General features: G+C 41.1%; 2 protein-coding genes across 5 annotated transcripts; both read left to right on the top strand.

The window, feature by feature from the left end:
* The first annotated feature begins 46 nt into the window (after positions 1 to 46).
* trim110 (tripartite motif containing 110) lies at positions 47 to 10698 on the top strand. 4 transcript variants are annotated; one of them, XR_001421760.1, is made up of 8 exons: positions 47 to 1944; positions 3308 to 3403; positions 4892 to 5125; positions 6933 to 6955; positions 7110 to 7255; positions 8853 to 9124; positions 9591 to 9941; positions 10591 to 10698. XR_001421760.1 is itself a non-coding variant. In XM_015014875.1 (8 exons), exons 2-8 carry the CDS (start codon positions 1456 to 1458, stop codon positions 9858 to 9860), a joined length of 1530 nt encoding a protein of 509 aa, XP_014870361.1. In that variant the 5' UTR covers positions 47 to 723; positions 1426 to 1455; the 3' UTR covers positions 9861 to 10038. The 4 variants fall into 4 exon arrangements, 3 of the variants coding, with proteins under 3 accessions (XP_014870361.1, XP_014870360.1, XP_014870359.1); XM_015014875.1 differs by lacking the exon at positions 10591 to 10698 and having other exon boundaries at positions 47 to 723; positions 1426 to 1944; positions 9591 to 10038; XM_015014874.1 differs by lacking the exon at positions 10591 to 10698 and having other exon boundaries at positions 47 to 910; positions 1426 to 1944; positions 9591 to 10038.
* A 191-nt stretch (positions 10699 to 10889) lies between these two features.
* cbln12 (cerebellin 12) lies at positions 10890 to 17117 on the top strand. Its single transcript, XM_015014877.1, has 4 exons — positions 10890 to 11036; positions 11587 to 11891; positions 13373 to 13492; positions 13582 to 17117. Exons 1-4 carry the CDS (start codon positions 11006 to 11008, stop codon positions 13777 to 13779), a joined length of 654 nt encoding a protein of 217 aa, XP_014870363.1. The 5' UTR covers positions 10890 to 11005; the 3' UTR covers positions 13780 to 17117.
* The last annotated feature ends 452 nt before the right edge of the window (positions 17118 to 17569 follow it).

Genomic DNA, 17569 nt, shown 5'->3' with positions numbered 1-17569 from the left:
ACTTTTTTCCCCACATATAAAAAATATAAAGAGCTGTGTGCATTTCTATTTAGCCTCTCTGAACTATGCAGAAACACCTTTTGATGCAGTTACAACTGCTTTCTTACAGATTTCTTGATTTTCCATGATGTCTCAAAGGGAAACAGTGTGTTTGAGTTAAAGTATGCCTCCTTTTCACTCCGATATCATAAAGTCTTGGAATGATCTTTTAGGCTTTCGTGCTAATTGTTTAAAGGTACAAAAAATCTTAGTGTGTTTGATTTTGAAGTAAGCAATGAAAAATCTACAATTTTTTTGGTATTTTGCGAATGCTACGTATCTCACCTTCTAGTGAGACATATAGCACTCACTAGAAGGTGAAAGTCCTTCCAGTCTCAAGTCTGCAGTCTAAAAATAGCAGGACAAACTTTTATTTAGCTCCACTACTTTATGTTGCTCCATCACATTAAAATACATGAAGGTCTGGAACTGTGACGTTAAAAAAAAAAAAGTCTTAAAACGCAATGAATGCTTTTGCACTGTATAACCAGAATGAATTGAAATCAGGGAGAAAAACTCCTCCACAAACAGCAAATCTGTTTGCCTTTAACCTTACCTAATGACAACCCTTCACCTCCTCCCGTCTCGGGGTCAGGTGACCTCTCCGTCTGCCTTGAATCAGCTGGGATTAGTCAACATACCAGCTGCCTTCGGCTGATGGCAGTAGTCCAGTAACACCAGCAAGTAAGGAGCGTGCTTTATTGTTTCCTTTTGATTCTCTTATTGATAATTAAGAAGCCCGTATGGGGATACGGGAGTTAAAACAAAAGACGATCTATAGGGAACGAGTAGAAGAAATCAGGACGAGGTGTCGAGGATGATCTCCTGATCTTTGCACCGCAGCAGCTTAATGACTTAATGTTCATTTGAGGTTAGTGTTATACTCATTTCACCTTTGCTTAGATTAAATAATAATAATAATAAAAAAAACAGTTTTGGTTTTGTTGTTATATGCTTGTTTTTCACTGACTTCTTTGGTACATTGGTCTTCTTGTAATGCCAAGTTAAGGATGTCCGTTCACAAGTTAGAGCAGATTTGTGTTTAAGTTCATTCACTTTAGATCATTTTATCTTTCTGTTATTGTGTCATCCTTCCATCTGTTTTTATGGTGATTTACTGGGCGGTGATCTAATCTTAGAGCGGAGTAGGCAAAATCCCAGTAGACAGGATTACTGGTTTGAGTGAACAGTTGGCACTAATCAAAGGCTTCCCTCTTGTCCCTCTAATGCTGTTACATGAAGCACGGACATGTAACCGGGGCAGATAGTCCTTTATTTGAGCCTCAAAGAGAAAAGCTGTTTTTAATTTTATTTTCTGCTTCACTGATTGTCTTCCAAGTCACTTGTCTGCTCTCCTCTGTTTCGGGCCGATCTTTTACCTCGTAGCTCCCATCAGGCATCATCTTCTGAGCTTCCATGGCGTCTTTGGACGAAGAGCTCACCTGCTCCGTTTGCCGAGACAGCTTCAGCCAGGCCCACCCTCTACCTTGTGGCCACAGCTTCTGCCCCGCCTGCATCCGTGAGGCCTGGAGCGCTCAGGTGGAAGGAAAGGGTCGCTTCACCTGCCCCCAGTGTCAGGAGGAGCACGGCGAAGTCCTGTGCGACTGCTGCCCTCTGCAGGCGGAGGACAGTCGGCCGCCGATGGCCGTAAAGACCTGCTTGAGGTGCGAGGTGTCGCTCTGTGCCGACCACCTTCGGCCCCATCTGGAGAGGCCGGCGTTCAGCTCCCACCTGCTGGTGGAGCCGCTGGGGGACCTGTCCCAGCGGAGGTGTCCGGCACACGCGGAGGTATTCCGCTACTACTGCGTGGACGAGCGGGTGTACGTCTGCGGGGACTGCCTGCTGGAGGGGGCACACACGCTGCACAAGGTGAAGCCGCTGAGGCAGGTGGAGGAGGACCTGAAGGTGAGCTGGGTGACAGGGCAGTGTTACGTGTTTTCTCTTTCTTTCAAGGTTATTCCCGGTGTTCTAGTGGCCTTTATTTGAGAGTGGTCAGGCAGGAAAGTGGGTTATGAGAGGAGGAAGACATGCAGCAAAGATCAACAGGATCCACTAAGGCCACATCTCACGCTTTATCCTTGCCTGCGACTGGGTTTAAAAAAAAAAAAGTTTACACAACACTCCCCCTATGTGAGGATGATAGTGTGTTGCATATATCAAACATAATATGAGGGTCACAAACTGAAGCCGATGTTCAGCAACGTTTAGACGTCTCTCCTCTTCAGCCCGGCTCCAATATTAGCTCTTTAACTTCATACTAGAGAGGGAGGTTCACCATTTAATTCAAGTGTGTAGGCCATAGGGACATATCTAAAAGTTGCATAAGTCTCTCCCTCCAGGAGTGCAGCTGGAGACTGCTGACTTAAAAGAAATTCGACGCAACTTGACGCCTTGAAATTGGGCCTCTGTCTCTTTAAGAAGTTCCTGCTGTTTCCAGCGCTCCGCCTTCAGCACATCATCACTTCAACTCTTACAAACATTAGTCAGCGCACTGGACTGAGAAATAGTTCATATAATGCGAATGCGCAGTTCCACCAGGTGTTTGCTAATTGCTTCTGGCTAGTCTGAAGGAGCTGAGTGGTGGAGCGGCTCTGTAATGCAGAAGCTCGGCTTGGAAACTGCAGCAGCGCATGGAAGAGTAGAACAGAATATTTTATAAGGCGGCCCTTGGTTCAAGGATTGCTCAAACGTGCACGAGAGAATCAATAAGACTCTACAGGTATGTTTTTGATGAGGGAATAACATCATTACATGAAGTAAATATCAAAAAAGTTGATTTTACACAACTCTGCCCCTTTAAACATTCTAAACTTGTCCATGCTACAACCTCAACTTTCAACGTGTGCAGCATTACTGGGATTTTATATGGCAAACCAGTACATTGTACACAGGGAAATGGGAGTTATTGCATTATATGGGTGACTTTCTTTTGGCATGGATTTTAAGATAACCTTTTTGAGTATTCCAAACACTTTGTTTAGATCAAAGCACATTCAAAAACTGGAACTGGCCATTCAGTTGCAAAGAAGAATATGGAAAGCAGGTGTTACTTCAAAGCTGTAGATTAGAAGGTGCAACTGCAGCAAAAAGTGGTTTAAGAAAGTATTGACTCAAAGAATCCGAATACAAATGCATTGTTTATATATAATGTCCCAGTAAAGCTGCATTGAGAAAAAAAAATGTAGAAAAGGTTCAAGGGTTATTCATGTTTTTGCTGGATTTTGGCAGGTCCGGGTAAGGTTGCTCTAATGGCATCTTGATTTTCCAGGTCATCTTACAGACGCTCCTCATCAAAGCAGAAAAGAAGCTAAAAGATGGAGAGAAAGCTCTCAAAGACCACGAAAACATCGACTCTGCAATGGCGGTAAATAAAGACTTTGTCTTATCAGTTTAAGTTATTCCAAACCGGACAAGGCTAATCCATTTGAGGAGTCACGAAAGGCGATCAATGTCTGTCATTACACAATTTATTCAAACATGTTGCATGCAAACTCATGTGAATAAAATAGGACACCCCATATCTCATTTGTCATTAACAAATGACAAATGACAAACATTAACAAAACGACTTATCTCTGAAAAAGAAAGCTTGATTGCACTTAAATTACAACAAAAAAAGCATGTTATGCTTATCTGAGAAAAAAGTTAAACAAAAAATGTTTTTTAGCTAAGCAAAAAGTTAGCGCACCCTTGCCTCAAATAATCTCACTTCTTTTGACTATAATAGCTTCTTTGAGAAATTTGCCCCAGTCTCTGACGTCAGGTGCGGGGAAACTTTTTCTCCTCTCTTTACTTTCAGCTGTGAGATGTTTGAGGAGTTTCTTACATCTACAGCCTGTTTCAAGTCACGCCACAACGTCCCAAAAGGATAAAGATCCGGGCTTTGACTCAGCCCAGTACTCGCCATTTCTTAATTCTCAGTTCTTGGTGGATTTGCCGGGATGCTTTGGCTCGCTGTCATCTTGCAGAATCCAGTTCTGGTTCAGTTGTGGCTTATATTTTTCAGAAACTCTCATCTTTTCCTGCAAAATTGATGGTGGATGCTGTGATTGTGAGCAAGTAAGCCCCTGCTGCATAAAGGCATTCCCACACCATGATACCTCCACCTTTGTGCCTTACAGTTGGCGTGAGGTTTCTTCTCCTGTTTATGACAATATTTATTGCACACATTCAATAAATGAGTGATTTTTATGAACTCTATTCATTTATGACTAATTAATTACTTTTTTTTAAGTCTACTGGTACTACTTGAAATTGGTGTCCATATGGTTGACCTTTGACCTATGGAGACTTTTTTTATGAATATCTTTAAAATGGTATGGGCACAAACACAGATCAACAATTTTGTTTAATTTTCGTAAAGTTTGGTTGACCATTTGACCTTTAAACTGGAATTAATTTCTTCAAAACAAAAGCAGCACAAGAGAAACTTTTATCAGCACAAACGCAGCAGACTTGATTGTCACAGATCGTGTTTGAGTTCGCAAAAGCGAGGGGACCTTTAGAAATATTTATTAAAATCTTTAAAGCAATAGCGGCACAAATTAAACTTTTGGTTGTGCAAAACAGCAGAAAGAACGTACAAACATTTGACACCTGTCTCATCTGATTTGACAGATGGTGCCATGTTGTTTCGCCAGTTCAATTTGGGGTAATTGTGGGGGCGTCCTAATTTATTCCGCACCATAAATTGTAATTCATTTTTTTTAGTTACATCTTAGAAAGACACAAATAAACTCTCTTTTCTTCAGCTTAAGTAAATCGGTCGCACTTCTAGAACTTTGCAGAATCATTATTTCCACATTTCCGCGTGTCAAAATGTGCCAAAAATCACACAACTGGCCTCCTCCAGGACTCCCTGAAGCGGGACGACGGCCAGGTGGAGCGGCTGGACACGGACCTGCAGGCCCAGGTGAAGAAGCTGGTGGCGGCTCTGAAGGAGATCACCAAGAGGGAAAGGCAGCAGATCATAGAGCGTGTGCACCAGGACTGCGCCAAAGTGAGAGATGACATGAGCCAGACGGCGCACATTCAGCGCTACCTGAACCTGCTGCTGGCAGAGACCGACCCTTTCCTGCTCATCTGGGTAAGACTCTTACAGCTACTCAGTGCAACAGTGGGACTCGGCTGAAAAGCGTGGCACAAGATCTTTACATTTGAAAACACAAGTAAAACCACTTGAAGGCATTAAATGGGAGAAGATGGGTGATACTGCATATTTTGGTATTGAGCCAATGCCAAGTAAATACAGAGCCAGTATCGGTAATACCGGTACTTTTTCTTTAAGTTTGATATATCATCAAACGTCTGACTGTTAGGTGTTTTTGTGGTTTTTCTTTTGGATTATTTACCCGGGACAGAGTCTGGACAAAGTTTATAGGTATCTACAAAGTACTTGAATAACTTTCTAACATGATTTCTGTGCATTTTTAGTCAATGAACAAATTGCAAAAAATATACAACGTGAGAGGAAATCGAAACAAAATCTTTTTTGTGGAAGAGTCGAGAAACCACAGCACAAAAATAAAACAAAATGTCAAGAGGGAATCTGAGGCTAAAATATCGATCTTGTGGATCCAATTTTACACCTGTATTAACTGGTTACTCATCTAATTTTGGTTTGCAAAATGAAAAATACACACATTTTGGATCATTTGTCCGTCCCTTCTTCTGACTGCACCGGTCAAGATATTACATACGGCGCCAGATTTAAATGATCGGAGGCAAAGGAAAGAGTACAGAGTAGCCCTTACCTGCATCTGCTCAGCTGGTGAAATATTGACAGTCACAAGGCTGAGTCTATCCAGTGGATATAAATCATTTACACAACCCTGGTAAGACGTAAGGTATCTCTGATATAAAATGTAACTTTTTCCACAAGTCTGTTGGAGGGAAATTTAAAAAAAAACTAAAAGAAATGGCAAGAAACCTGACCGCGTACGTTCACACACTCTTTGACTTTGACTTTTCAAAACCGTCCTCTAATTAAAGTTCAGAATCGAGACCCACACTATGCCAGTTTAACCATCTCACATGAATATCTCTGGCATTTTCCGCTTTTAACTGTAGCCACAGTTTGCAAAGAGGAGTCATTAAAAGAAGTTAAAAAGAATTTAACTTCAAAACTGTTTATCTGGGAAGGTTTGGATATCAGAGCTTAATGATTATAGTCAAGCCTAAAATTATTCAGTAAATGTAGAAGAACCTTTAAGAGTATGTCTGCTCATAGGCTTTACCTTTTCTGAAAATTAGGTAAATACAAGGTAAAAAAAAATAATGTATGCCCTGAAGTGAAATTTATGTTTGTGCTTTAGCTTTCAAAATTATAAAAATGAATCCAAAATATACAGAAGTGGTGTTAAAAAAATATGCACACTCTTCCTTCTTTCATGCCCCTTTAGTGGGTTAAGTACAAATTATTAATTGATTAACTGATAATTGTAACGTCGTGGAATCGTAATTTGCTGTAAAACAGAAGAATCGACATGTTCCTGTGAAGGTCAGAGCGGCAGTCTGATTGAAATGCTCCTCTAACATACTGAGAGACACAAACTAATGAATTAAGAAAAGCTAAAAAGACGAGTAGAAAATAATTATTTTATCACAATGTCAGAGACTAATAAGGTCTTATAGAGCGGAAGGTGATTCTCCATCTTACTGAATCTGAGAGGTTTTACGGTTTCTCAAATATTCTTGCTGAAAATGTAGCAAGTTGTTTCATTTAATGAAAAAAAAAAAGAGAAGAGACAGGAACATGCTTCGTGTGAATGAACAAAAAAGTGACCTTGTAGGTTTTTTCCCTTTTTTTTCAGAGCAGATTCACATGAATCCTTGTAATTCATTCTGTTAACGTAACGTGTCACGTTTCTTTCCACTGTCCTTTTCTCTTGCAGGCGTTTCAGTCAGACGACACAAAGTAAGTCCAAACAAAGGATTTTTTGTTTTTGTTTGTTATTTTTCTGTTAAGGATGCTCGGGCTGACGTAAAGTCTAGATTGGCTTGCTATAAAAATGCAAGATGTAACAATCATGAGAGGATTTTCTTATTCTGCACCATGCGGTGTGTTGCAGATTGCTAGCAGACCTGAACTGCCCACTTTTCCTCCCTGAGCCCATCTGTGTGGACAGGAAGCACATCCTGGAAGACGTAGAGGGCAAATATCGGGAGTTCATCACGTCCACCCTCCGCTGCCTCAGCGAGCTCAAGAGGGAGCTCTGTGAGTGGCTCGTTAGTTTCACCCGTCGGCTTCACCGAACAGCAACATTACTTATCTGTGAGGAAGTAGTTTGACTTCTGGGAAATGTTTGCATTTTTCGGTAACACTTCATTTGAAGGGGTGTGCATAAGAGTGACTTGACACTGTCATGTTCATGACATAACACCCGTTATGAACATGAAGAAAACTTTATGAATGTTTATGACAGTTGTCATGAAGTGTCATTCAGTAAATAATGACACTTTTAATGCAAAGTTGCTCTAAAAGTTGCATTGAAAGTCCATTAAAAGTGAAAACTTTGCATGATTTTGTAAATTATGATAATTTAATGCAAAGTTGGCATTTTTAATGGACTTTCAATGCAACCTTTAGAGCAACTTTGTATTAAAAGTGTCATTATTTACCGAATGACACTTCATGACATCTGTCATAAACATTCATATAGGCTTCTTTATGTTCATGACAGGTGTTATGTCATGTTTATGACGGTGTCATGTCAGTCTTATGCACACCCCTTCAAATAAAGTGTTACCCATATTTCTAACACATATCTACTAAATTTTACAAACATATTCCCAGACATGATCCTTTTGGAAAACTGTTCTTTTTTAAAAATTCAGTCATGAAAAATTATTCATATCCCTTGATTTATTTATTTACTTCCTTTTTTTTAATTTATTTTTTATTTTTTTACATTTTATTACATTACAAGCCCAATCCCTTTGTATTTATTTATATCTTATGTAGTGAAGTAGAAGGAAAAAATATTTCTGGTTCTCAAACTTTTTTTTATTTTTCTATTTTTATTTTTACCAAATACAGAATCTGAAAAGTGTGGCATGCTCATCCTCTGAACATATAAATGTTGTATAGAACCACCAATCACTGCAATTAAAGACACAAATGTTTTGGAGGTATTTTCCTTTGATATTTGACTTACTGGATTCAAAGGCATTAAGTCAAGTGCAAGCTCAGGTTAGCAACCAGAGCCATATTTATCCTGTGGCCCTGATGGCATCAGGTCCAGATTTTACACCTGGGTTGTGAAGATATGTCCCGACTCCATCACTATCCACAAAAATATAACAAATACAAAAGATAGTTCATCCAATTTTAGAGAGAAAAACACAGCACAGCTTTTTGAATAGCAAACTCCAGGTAAGTTCAGCAGCTGTGCATTTTAAAATCAAACTCTTGACTTATATAAGAAATACAACCTTGCTCTTCCCAGATCCAAATGAAGTTGCATGAAATTGTAACTTAATGCAGGAAGGCCTTCACAGAATATATGAATTTAAATTAAGATTACATTATGTTTAGGTAGACGCTATGTGCAAATAAAGTGATTTCCGCTGTTGCCTTAGATTTTTGTTTTGGGTTGTTGGATTAAAAACCTTGGAGGTTTTTTCGGGACAACCCTTTGCAACGTCCACAGCGAGGACTTTAAGGACGAACAAGTATTAGAGAAGGTGTTTAAATTAAACTACCAGAAAACGATTCACTGTTTAATACAAGTCCGGATTTCTTGTTAGGTTTCAGATCACTGATAAGTGCAGTAAAAAGTAACCACCTTAAACGCTGGACTCTCTCCCCGCAGTAACCAGCCCTCTGTCCCTGGACACAAACTCTGCCCATCCTCTACTGAGCATCTCTGACGACCTGCGTTCAGTCACGCGTGTAAAAAGCCGGCTGCCCTGCGCCGCTCACCCCGAGCGGTTTGACCACTGGCCACAGGTCCTCACCGTCCAGACCTTCTCCTCTGGGACTCACTACTGGGAGCTGGAGGCTGAGGGATTCTGGGATGTCGCCGTCTGCTATCGGAGCATCGGACGGAAGGGGAAGGAAGGGAACGCTTTTGGAAACAACAAGGTAAAACTGTCGCTACGTTGTGACGGTATAAAACGAGACAGATAATCTGTGAGAAACTGGGTCGGACCTGCCAACTTCAAAATATAGACTTATGGTTTTCCTTTGCCTCATTCCTTTTAGGCGTTACTTCTTGCTACAGGTGTAGATTTTGCTGATTTTACCACCTTCTACCTCTCTTGATCTGTTCTGAAAGGACCAACTTGAATCTCCTGTTGCCGCGTTCATTTTAAATAAAGTCAGAAACGCGTTAAGAAGGCAAATTTGCTTTTCACTTGAAATGTAAAAATACCAAAACGTCTTTCCGAGTTTCTATCCGGTGTTAGAATCAACAAAGACCTGAATGTTTATGTGGTTGCGTTGATGATTCATCGTTGAGTCGTGTTGTTTCTGTTTGGACTGCAAACCTATGTAACTTTTCCCTATTTTGTTCTTGTTTGGTTAAAGCATCGTTACTGTATCTTCCCAGGTGTCGTGGAGCCTGACGCAGCAGCATGACAAAAAGCTGTCTGCCTGGCACAACCGCAGGAAGACACGGCTCACGTACCAAATGGTCGGCAATCGAGTCGCAGTTGCAGTGGACTACAGCTCCGGGACCATCACCTTCTCCGAAGTGGGACCTTCCAACACCCTGATCCACCTCCATACTTTCTCCACCAGCTTCACCCAGCCTGTGTGTTTGGGCTTCGGACTCTATAAAGCCGAGCTCAAGAGCCGCATCTCTGTCGTCAAAGTGTGAGCAGGAGATCGACGCGACTGGGACTTTTTCCGTGAGCCACACTCACTTCCTGGCTGACTACTGGCGTTCTCCTCCTAAAAAGTGCGTTGGTCTCAGAAATGCTTTCTGACAATGTGAAATGTGAGCACAGAATCCTGACGGTCTTTAAAATAAAGAGAGAGTTCTGTTTTTAAGCAAATTTGAAGTATTCTTATCAATTTTTTATTATTAACCTTGGATTTGAGAACACCCATTCAATTAGAGAAGGATATATTTTTTTGAACAAAATCACACAATTATTGAGTCGGCACATCCTATAAAATGTAGCTTTAAAGAAAATTGAAGCACGGTAGAGTATCTATGATGCCGGGGGCCGATTTCTCCTCCAAAAGCCCTGAAACCCTTGTGAGAGCGCATGGCGGCGTAAAGTCTTTCGGTGTAACTCAAATTAAGAAAAATAAATTATTTTTTACTTTTAACGCAACACATTTTCCCACATCCTTAGCAGGGGTGCAAATCCTTGTGAAGGCTGCTGCATGTGTGAATTTCAACCAAAAGGATTCAAGTTGCCACACTTCCAAGTCTTAAAAAGAAAAATATTTTCCCTTTTTTATTTGACAAATTCACATCTTATAAGTAGCCTTCTGAATTTACAGCTTTGAAACCGCGCACTGTTTGGCACCATAGCTACCAGCCAAGCAAATGATTATTACTTTACCGGAAAGATTCATTATGCTTTCATCCTTTTTAGCTAACCTTCAACTCGAGTCATGTCTCTGCTCTTACTGGAAACTAGAAGAAGAAGAAGAAGAAGAAGAAAGAAAAAACAACTGACACTCTCTCTGTAACTTTGCTCTTTGAAGCTGAGCAGACTCCCAATCACCTTCCTTTATTCCTCTGTTAGGGTGAGTGGGTGGATGCAAGGTAAGAGGGTGAGGAAGAAGCAGATGAACAGAGGGGGTGGCTGAGAAGAGAAGGGAGGACAAACACACACAGAGAGAGAGAGGAAGGGAGAGAGAGAGGCAGAGAGAGAGAGATCAGAGGATACTCCAGATCGGCAATCAGTTCGACTTGCAGTGAGAGAATGTGACGGGAAGAGCTGGAAAACAAGGATTTTTCCCGCTTCGCCTGACTTTGGCTGGACGGATCTCACAGGGTTTGCTGACATGGGACACAAGTTTCTTCAGCTGAAAACAGGTGATTGTCTAGTTTTTATTTACCACCTATTCTTTCAAGCAAATAGTCATTCTATTTAATGGTAAATATTCATAAACAATATTCATTAAAACTGAGGTTCTATACAGGGGGGGGTAGCCTCCCCAAAACAATGTTTCATTTCAGCCAGCCAGAAGATCATAGGGGGACACTGAGCTGACCAAGTCCTGTTAGTGTGTGCAGCTACAGCATATGTTGAGACGGTGTTTTCGTGAAGGTGTGTGTGCTGAGGATGCGTGAGGGAGGGAGGGGGGTCTCTGTGTAAAAGACAGATGGTCACTCAGTGGAGTTGTTCCCTTTCTCAGTCTCTCCTTCTGGGTCTCCCTGTCATCCTTCCAGAATCCTGCCTCATCACTTTTTTTCTTTGTCATCCATCCTCTTTTCTCGCTTGTCTCATTATTTATTTATTTAATTATTTTTTGCTGTGGGAATACAAAGTATATTTTTTCACTCTGTCCACACGCATGTCTCTTAACTCTTCAGATTGCTCAAAAGTTATACTTTCAGACCATCTCGGGGCTTGTTTCACCAGGTTCAGTCATGCCAATCTGGTCTGTCCACTTTGACCTCCTGATATTACCGAGCCTGCTGCTGCAGCTGCTCCTGTTGCTCTCGCCGCCCCTGGAAAGCGGCGCCCAGAACGACACGGAGCCCATCATCCTGGAGGGGAAGTGCCTGGTGGTGTGTGACTCCACGCCTTCGTCGGAGCCCGCTGGGAGCGCCCTGGGCATGTCCGTCCGCTCCGGCTCAGGACGGGTGGCCTTCTCGGCCAGCCGGCAGACCAACCACGAGCCGACAGACATGAGCAACCGCACAATGATTATCTACTTTGATAACGTGAGTAACTTTGAAATAGTCTTTAAGAAGGCTTTTGTTGCAGGCCACCGAATTTTATTTGTTATCAAAATTTAATCAGTCTATTACTGGAATGAGTAAATAGTTTTTCCTAATCAGAGAGTCGTGGTACTACTGCTGCGTACTTTAGGCTGACTAACTGAGGTTCCAATGATGAAATTGGAATATTGAGAATGCAGCCGAAAACTGAGCTATCACTTACAGGGTCGATAATTAATCACACAGCAATATCGTAACGATGAATTAAGTAAAAAACCACTATAAGCCCAGAAAACAGCCTTATCAGAACACCAAATACTCAGAGCGTCGCGTGGCGCGGTGGTCAGAGCGCGCGCCCCGTATACGGTTGCTATAAAGATGGCGGCCGTACCGAGTTCTACTCTTACTTGTTAGATTACTGTCAAATAAAGGCTACGGGTGCCGAACAAACACCTTACTTTGGTCTGAATTGTTTTGTTTCTCTTCTCAACGAACTGAGCAGGGTCTTCTGTGGTACTCTGTTCCCTCCGTGGGTCGTTTTGTGGTAGGTCGAAGGACAGTTTTCCACTTTGGATCAGCACCAAACCAGTTTTAGCAAGGACAAGAGAAATGAGAGCTCTTTAAGAAAGCGGGGTGAGAACAGCTTGAAACTTCACAGATTAGTCTGTGGTTCTGTCTTCTTGGTTCTTTGCTGGCCCATTTTAAGAGCAAACAGAAGTGGCCCCAATGTGATTATGACAATAGGCGCTGATTACTAAATTGGGTGCTACATTACACAATTAATGCCAGAATAGGATCGATGATATTTTTCAGAACCACAAGTTAAGTTTCCAGGGAGAGATCAAATCCAAACCAAAATATAACAAAAAAATTTCCGTCTGGAAATAGTTTGTGCTCGAGATCTTCTAGACACTAAGCATGTAAGATCATTACTTTAAAGAGCATTACCTGACACTGACAGGTTAAGACCTCCGGCAAACATCTTGATCTGAGTGTAAAACTGTGCAAAAAGTTGAATTTCTGAAGTTTTGCATCTCTACGCATAACAATGATAAACACAGGAAATTCCAGTGCTTGAAAGGTGTGAAAGAAGAAGACTCACTTTTGTTGTCCCACGTCTACTAATATGAATGCACATCTGATTACATCCAGGCACTGAGGCTAAATGATAATAAACTAACGATTGAACATTTGGACTTGGTGTGCTGCCCACAAAACTGTGAGATTATGCAGCACATTCGAGGCTTTTTTACAGTGCAAAGAAGAGAGAATCAATAGCTTTGAGACCGAGGGCCAACTGAATGTGTAATAAATAAAGTTACTGGAGTGACCTTGGAGTAGGCATGAATGCTTTTAACAACAGCCCTCACACTTCTTCAAAGTGTCTTTCTTTGAAGACACTTTGAAGAAGTGTCATACCTTGGACAATTTCCTTGCTGACATCGCCTACCTCGCCTGCATTTCCCCCCTCGAAATCTCCGCAGATTTTAGTCAACGTGGGCACTCACTTTGACCAAGAGAGCAGCGTCTTCGTCGCGCCACGCAGAGGGGTTTACAGCTTCAACTTCCATGTCGTAAAGGCCTACAACAGACAGACTATTCAGGTATGCCATCACCCTAATTCAAGCAGTTGCAGTTGAGGTTGTAGCTGCTTTGTGCGTTCTCCCTGATCCGTGTGTTTGATGGCTCTTAGGTCAGCCTGATGGTGAATGGCTGGCCGATGATTTCAGCGTTTGCGGGAGACCAAGATGTGACCAGAGAAGCAGCGACCAATGCAGGCCTGGTGATTCTGGAGAAGGGCGACAAGGCCTACCTCAGACTGGAGAGGGGGAACTTGATGGGAGGCTGGAAGTACTCCACGTTCTCCGGCTTCCTCGTCTTCCCCTTGTGAGATGGGTGGAAAGTGGAAGTGCTGGGTAACAGGAAAGGTGTGAGTGATGGGTGTTACAGCGCTTTGCAAAAGTAGCTACACCTCTTGACCTTCTTGACATCATGAATCCGTTCGTCTTTAGAAAACATGTCAGGCTCGGTTAGGTTGGGTGGAGAGCATCTGCGAACACCATTTTCCAAGATGTTCGCATCTTGGAAAATGATGCGAAGACATGCTGGGTCATTCTAACACATGATGATTTTTTTTTTATCTTACCATAGTCCCTTCTTCCACATGCTTGTTATTTCTCTCACATGACTTCTGGAAAACTGCAAAAAGTACTTCTTTTGATTCTCTTTCTTGCCACTATTCCATAAAATTAAGATTGGTGGCGTTCATGGCTGATGGTTGGCCAATCAATAGATTATCCAAACTGAACTGTGTATCTCTGCAGCTTGTTCTGAGTTACTGCTTGCCCGCCTCTCTGACTGATCCTGTACTTCACTTTAGGTCAGATGCCTTATCTTGGTAGGCTTAGATTTGTGCCATAGTGTTTCCATTTCCAAATAATTGGTGGAACATCGCTCTATGAGATGTTGAAAACTTGGGATATGCTTTTAGCAAAACTTCTCTACACCTTTCTCTCTGACCCATCTGCAGTGTTCCTTGGTCTTCATGATGCATGTTCTCTAACAAGACTCTGAGGCTTTCTCAGAACAACATGGATTTATAATAATATTATATAACACTCAGTGGACTGTCTAACTTCTAAAAACATCTAGTTGCATTGGATTTTAATGAAAACAAATCAAATTAAAGAGGGTTTATTTCCCTTCAACTTCACAACTATGCATCTCAAAAAAAAAAAATCCCACAAATGTAGACAGACGTTTCTCATTGTAACCTTATAAAATGTGTAAAAGTTTGAGGTGTATGCCTTCGCAAGGCGCTGTACATCCAGTTTTAGGACTAAACAAATGAAGAGAACTATCTATAAAAAAAAAAGTTGCAGAAAAGCTACAAACACCCAATGGAAATATTTTATTTATTTTGTCTTCGTGTGAAATATTTATTGTTTATTAAATATAATGATTGTGGAAAAAGTATCTATTTGTGCTCCTGTGCTGGCATAATGCCAAGCCTTAATTTTTGTTTGTGTTAACACCTAGCTGTGCTCCAAATATCCAGCTTAAAAAAAAGTATTTTGTTTGAGTTTACTGTATGACTGTTTCTCCTCTGTCTGCCTGTCAGCATCATACAAAAGATGTCTATTTACCAACAAATTTCTATAAAGAACAAAGCGCTAAAAAACTGAAGTCACCTCAACTTGACTGTTTGCATGCAAAAAAAGGATTTTATGAATCACTGCAACTGTGACTGTTTAATCTGCAAAAGCAAGGCAGATTTCCTCATGCCCTTTCATGCTGCCGCGTTTGGCGGCAGCGGTTTGTAAATATAGCTCCCACCAGCCGTGCTGGCGTTGGCGAGGACCAGGCACACCAGCGTGCGACGCGGTATAAGTGCCGAGTGTGGCGGATGCTCCTTGCAGAGACACGGACAGATGGAGGCTTTGGCGAGCCTGCCGGCTCATCCCTGCAGGACATCCATGGATAAAGTGTGGCGCACTGTCACATGAAGTCATTTACGCTTCCCTGGTTCAGAACCACCGCTCTCGGTTTGTCTGTTTGTTTTTTCTTACACGCGTCTTTACTAAAACAGTCATAGATACAGGACCAGGTTTAGGGGTATTTGGTCACAATGCCCTACTCACAGAGGTTCCTTTTACACTTAAGCTACAAATTTCAGTAGATTGATGGTTAAAGGGGCAGCAATATGTAAAAATAATTTTTGGGGGACTTTATATCATGTCATCATGTTATTCCTCTCAACAGACCTGGAGTGCTGCTTTGATTCTTTTATGCTTGTTTGAGAAATCCTTTAATTTCCCATGGAAACCATTTGGGTTGCCTAATCGCTTGCTGCTGCAAAGCTCCGCCTATTTGCACGAAGCCCCTCTTTGTAGCTCCAGTCTCCAGCCACTCAGCTCCTCCAGACTAGTGACAGTAGCAATTAGCAATCACCTGGTGGACTGCACATCTGTGGAGCTAAAGATGTGAACTATTTCCCAGTCCAGTTCTCATGAAAACGTTTGTGAACAGCTTAACAGAGAAATGTTGCAATGACGTACTGAAGACAGAGTCTTAAAAGAACAGCAGCTTCTTAAAGAGACAAATGCCCAATTTCAAGGCATTAAATTGTAAAGTCAAATTTCTTTTAAGCCATACTTGATATATATATACAGCACAACCAGTGGTAACATGCTTACTTGACAATGCCATAAAATACTCATATGTACCTGGAAAATACATAATACTGGCCCTTTAAATACATCAGCTACAAGGATTTTAGGTATTGTCCCCATGAAACTTTGTTGTTCTAGAATTATCTTTATAAACATCTCCTACTTATGGCATAATTTTACAGATATGTCTTCATCTGTACAAGAGAAAAGATATACATCCAAAAACCCACTAGACAGGCTGCTGGCTGCTAAAATTAATCTCTGAAGTGCATAAAAGTAGGTCTGTGCTCTAAACTGAGCTCCCGTTGCAATTTTCCAATAAAATGTCATCACACTTCAGGTGCACTGCTCTAGTCAATCTGAGGAAGAGCAAAAGGGACATTTAACAAAGAATAGCAAAAGGAGTTGGTGTTCATTAATACAGAAACACTCAAACTGACCCCAAGCATTATGATAACTATTTGTGACAATGAAAATACACCAGAAAAATCTGTTTTAACAAAAACATAATCATTGTCAAAACCTTTCTTATTGATTATTAATTATTAAAACATTTCATATGGGCTTGCTTACAAGCTTTACTGCTTTGGTTTTTATGGTGACAGTTTGAAGTAAGTCAGGACTCTTCAGACGAAGTGCAAACAGTGAAAGTTACTAATGAACAAAATCACTTTAGCAGTGAAGAGAAATGACCAAAATGCTAGTACAATTTTAAAAATCTGGTGGTTAGCTGAGGGTAAGGTGTTAATTGGGAGAGGACATCTGTCATTTTGATTAAATGGAGCAGAATGGTCGCTTTCAAGGGGTTTGGTGCATGAATTTGTTCCTCCGGGAACAGGTTTCACATGTAAGAAAACTGCTATTAGTAAGATTGTACCCAAAATCAGCCAACTAAGGATTGTTCCCACCAGTGCAGACAGCCTGCTCAAGGACAGCAGAAAGAATGTATGATTTAACTTTTTTTTTCTTTTGTGCATGTACAGTTTGGCTGAGACTTTGATGCTGGTTTGGTGTCAAGAATGGCAACAAAGAATCCAGATTTCTCTCTCTCTCTCTCTCTCAAAAACCCATCAGCAACAGATTTCCATTCCACAAAGAGCACCAGGAATTAAGAGTTGTAACGTTATTTTTTTCCCAATAAATCTCCCAGGGAAGTTTGGATAACGCCTGTCCCGAGATGAAAAAGTGCATGATGTTATGAGCCCTGTGCCATATGAACAAAGAATCACGATCCAAATTGAATAAACTTAACATAATCTCATTACATTAAAAAGAAACTCATAAAACAAAGATCTAAACAATAAATTACATTAAAGGTGGAATGAACAAATAACTATCTTCTCAGATTAATTTGACCCCTGCCTTTCATACAAGAAACTCTATCAAATGGCTGTTTTAGTGTCAGGACGTTAGAGGGCGCTAAAGTCCCGTCTTGGATACTGGAATTTCTGCTAGACGCGCGAACATCATTTTGATACAATATGGAAAGCTTGTATATATTTGATATAA

The sequence above is a fragment of the Poecilia latipinna genome, unplaced genomic scaffold, assembly GCF_001443285.1.
Source record: "Poecilia latipinna isolate Pla-1442-1.1 unplaced genomic scaffold, P_latipinna-1.0 Scaffold1855, whole genome shotgun sequence".
In the NCBI taxonomy this organism is placed as follows: Eukaryota; Metazoa; Chordata; class Actinopteri; order Cyprinodontiformes; family Poeciliidae; genus Poecilia; species Poecilia latipinna.
The sequence above is the reverse complement of the archived record's forward strand: the minus strand, read 5'-3'. Positions and strand labels throughout refer to the sequence as shown.

Coding starts and splice junctions, on each gene's coding strand:
- trim110 (XM_015014875.1), top strand. CDS start 1,456: ATGGCGTCTTTGGACGAAGAGCTCACCTGCTCCGTTTGCCGAGACAGC. Junction 1,945..3,307: donor AGGTGGAGGAGGACCTGAAG/GTGAGCTGGGTG, acceptor TTGATTTTCCAG/GTCATCTTACAGACGCTCCT. Junction 9,125..9,590: donor ACGCTTTTGGAAACAACAAG/GTAAAACTGTCG, acceptor GTATCTTCCCAG/GTGTCGTGGAGCCTGACGCA.
- cbln12 (XM_015014877.1), top strand. CDS start 11,006: ATGGGACACAAGTTTCTTCAGCTGAAAACAG. Junction 11,892..13,372: donor TGATTATCTACTTTGATAAC/GTGAGTAACTTT, acceptor AAATCTCCGCAG/ATTTTAGTCAACGTGGGCAC. Junction 13,493..13,581: donor ACAACAGACAGACTATTCAG/GTATGCCATCAC, acceptor GATGGCTCTTAG/GTCAGCCTGATGGTGAATGG.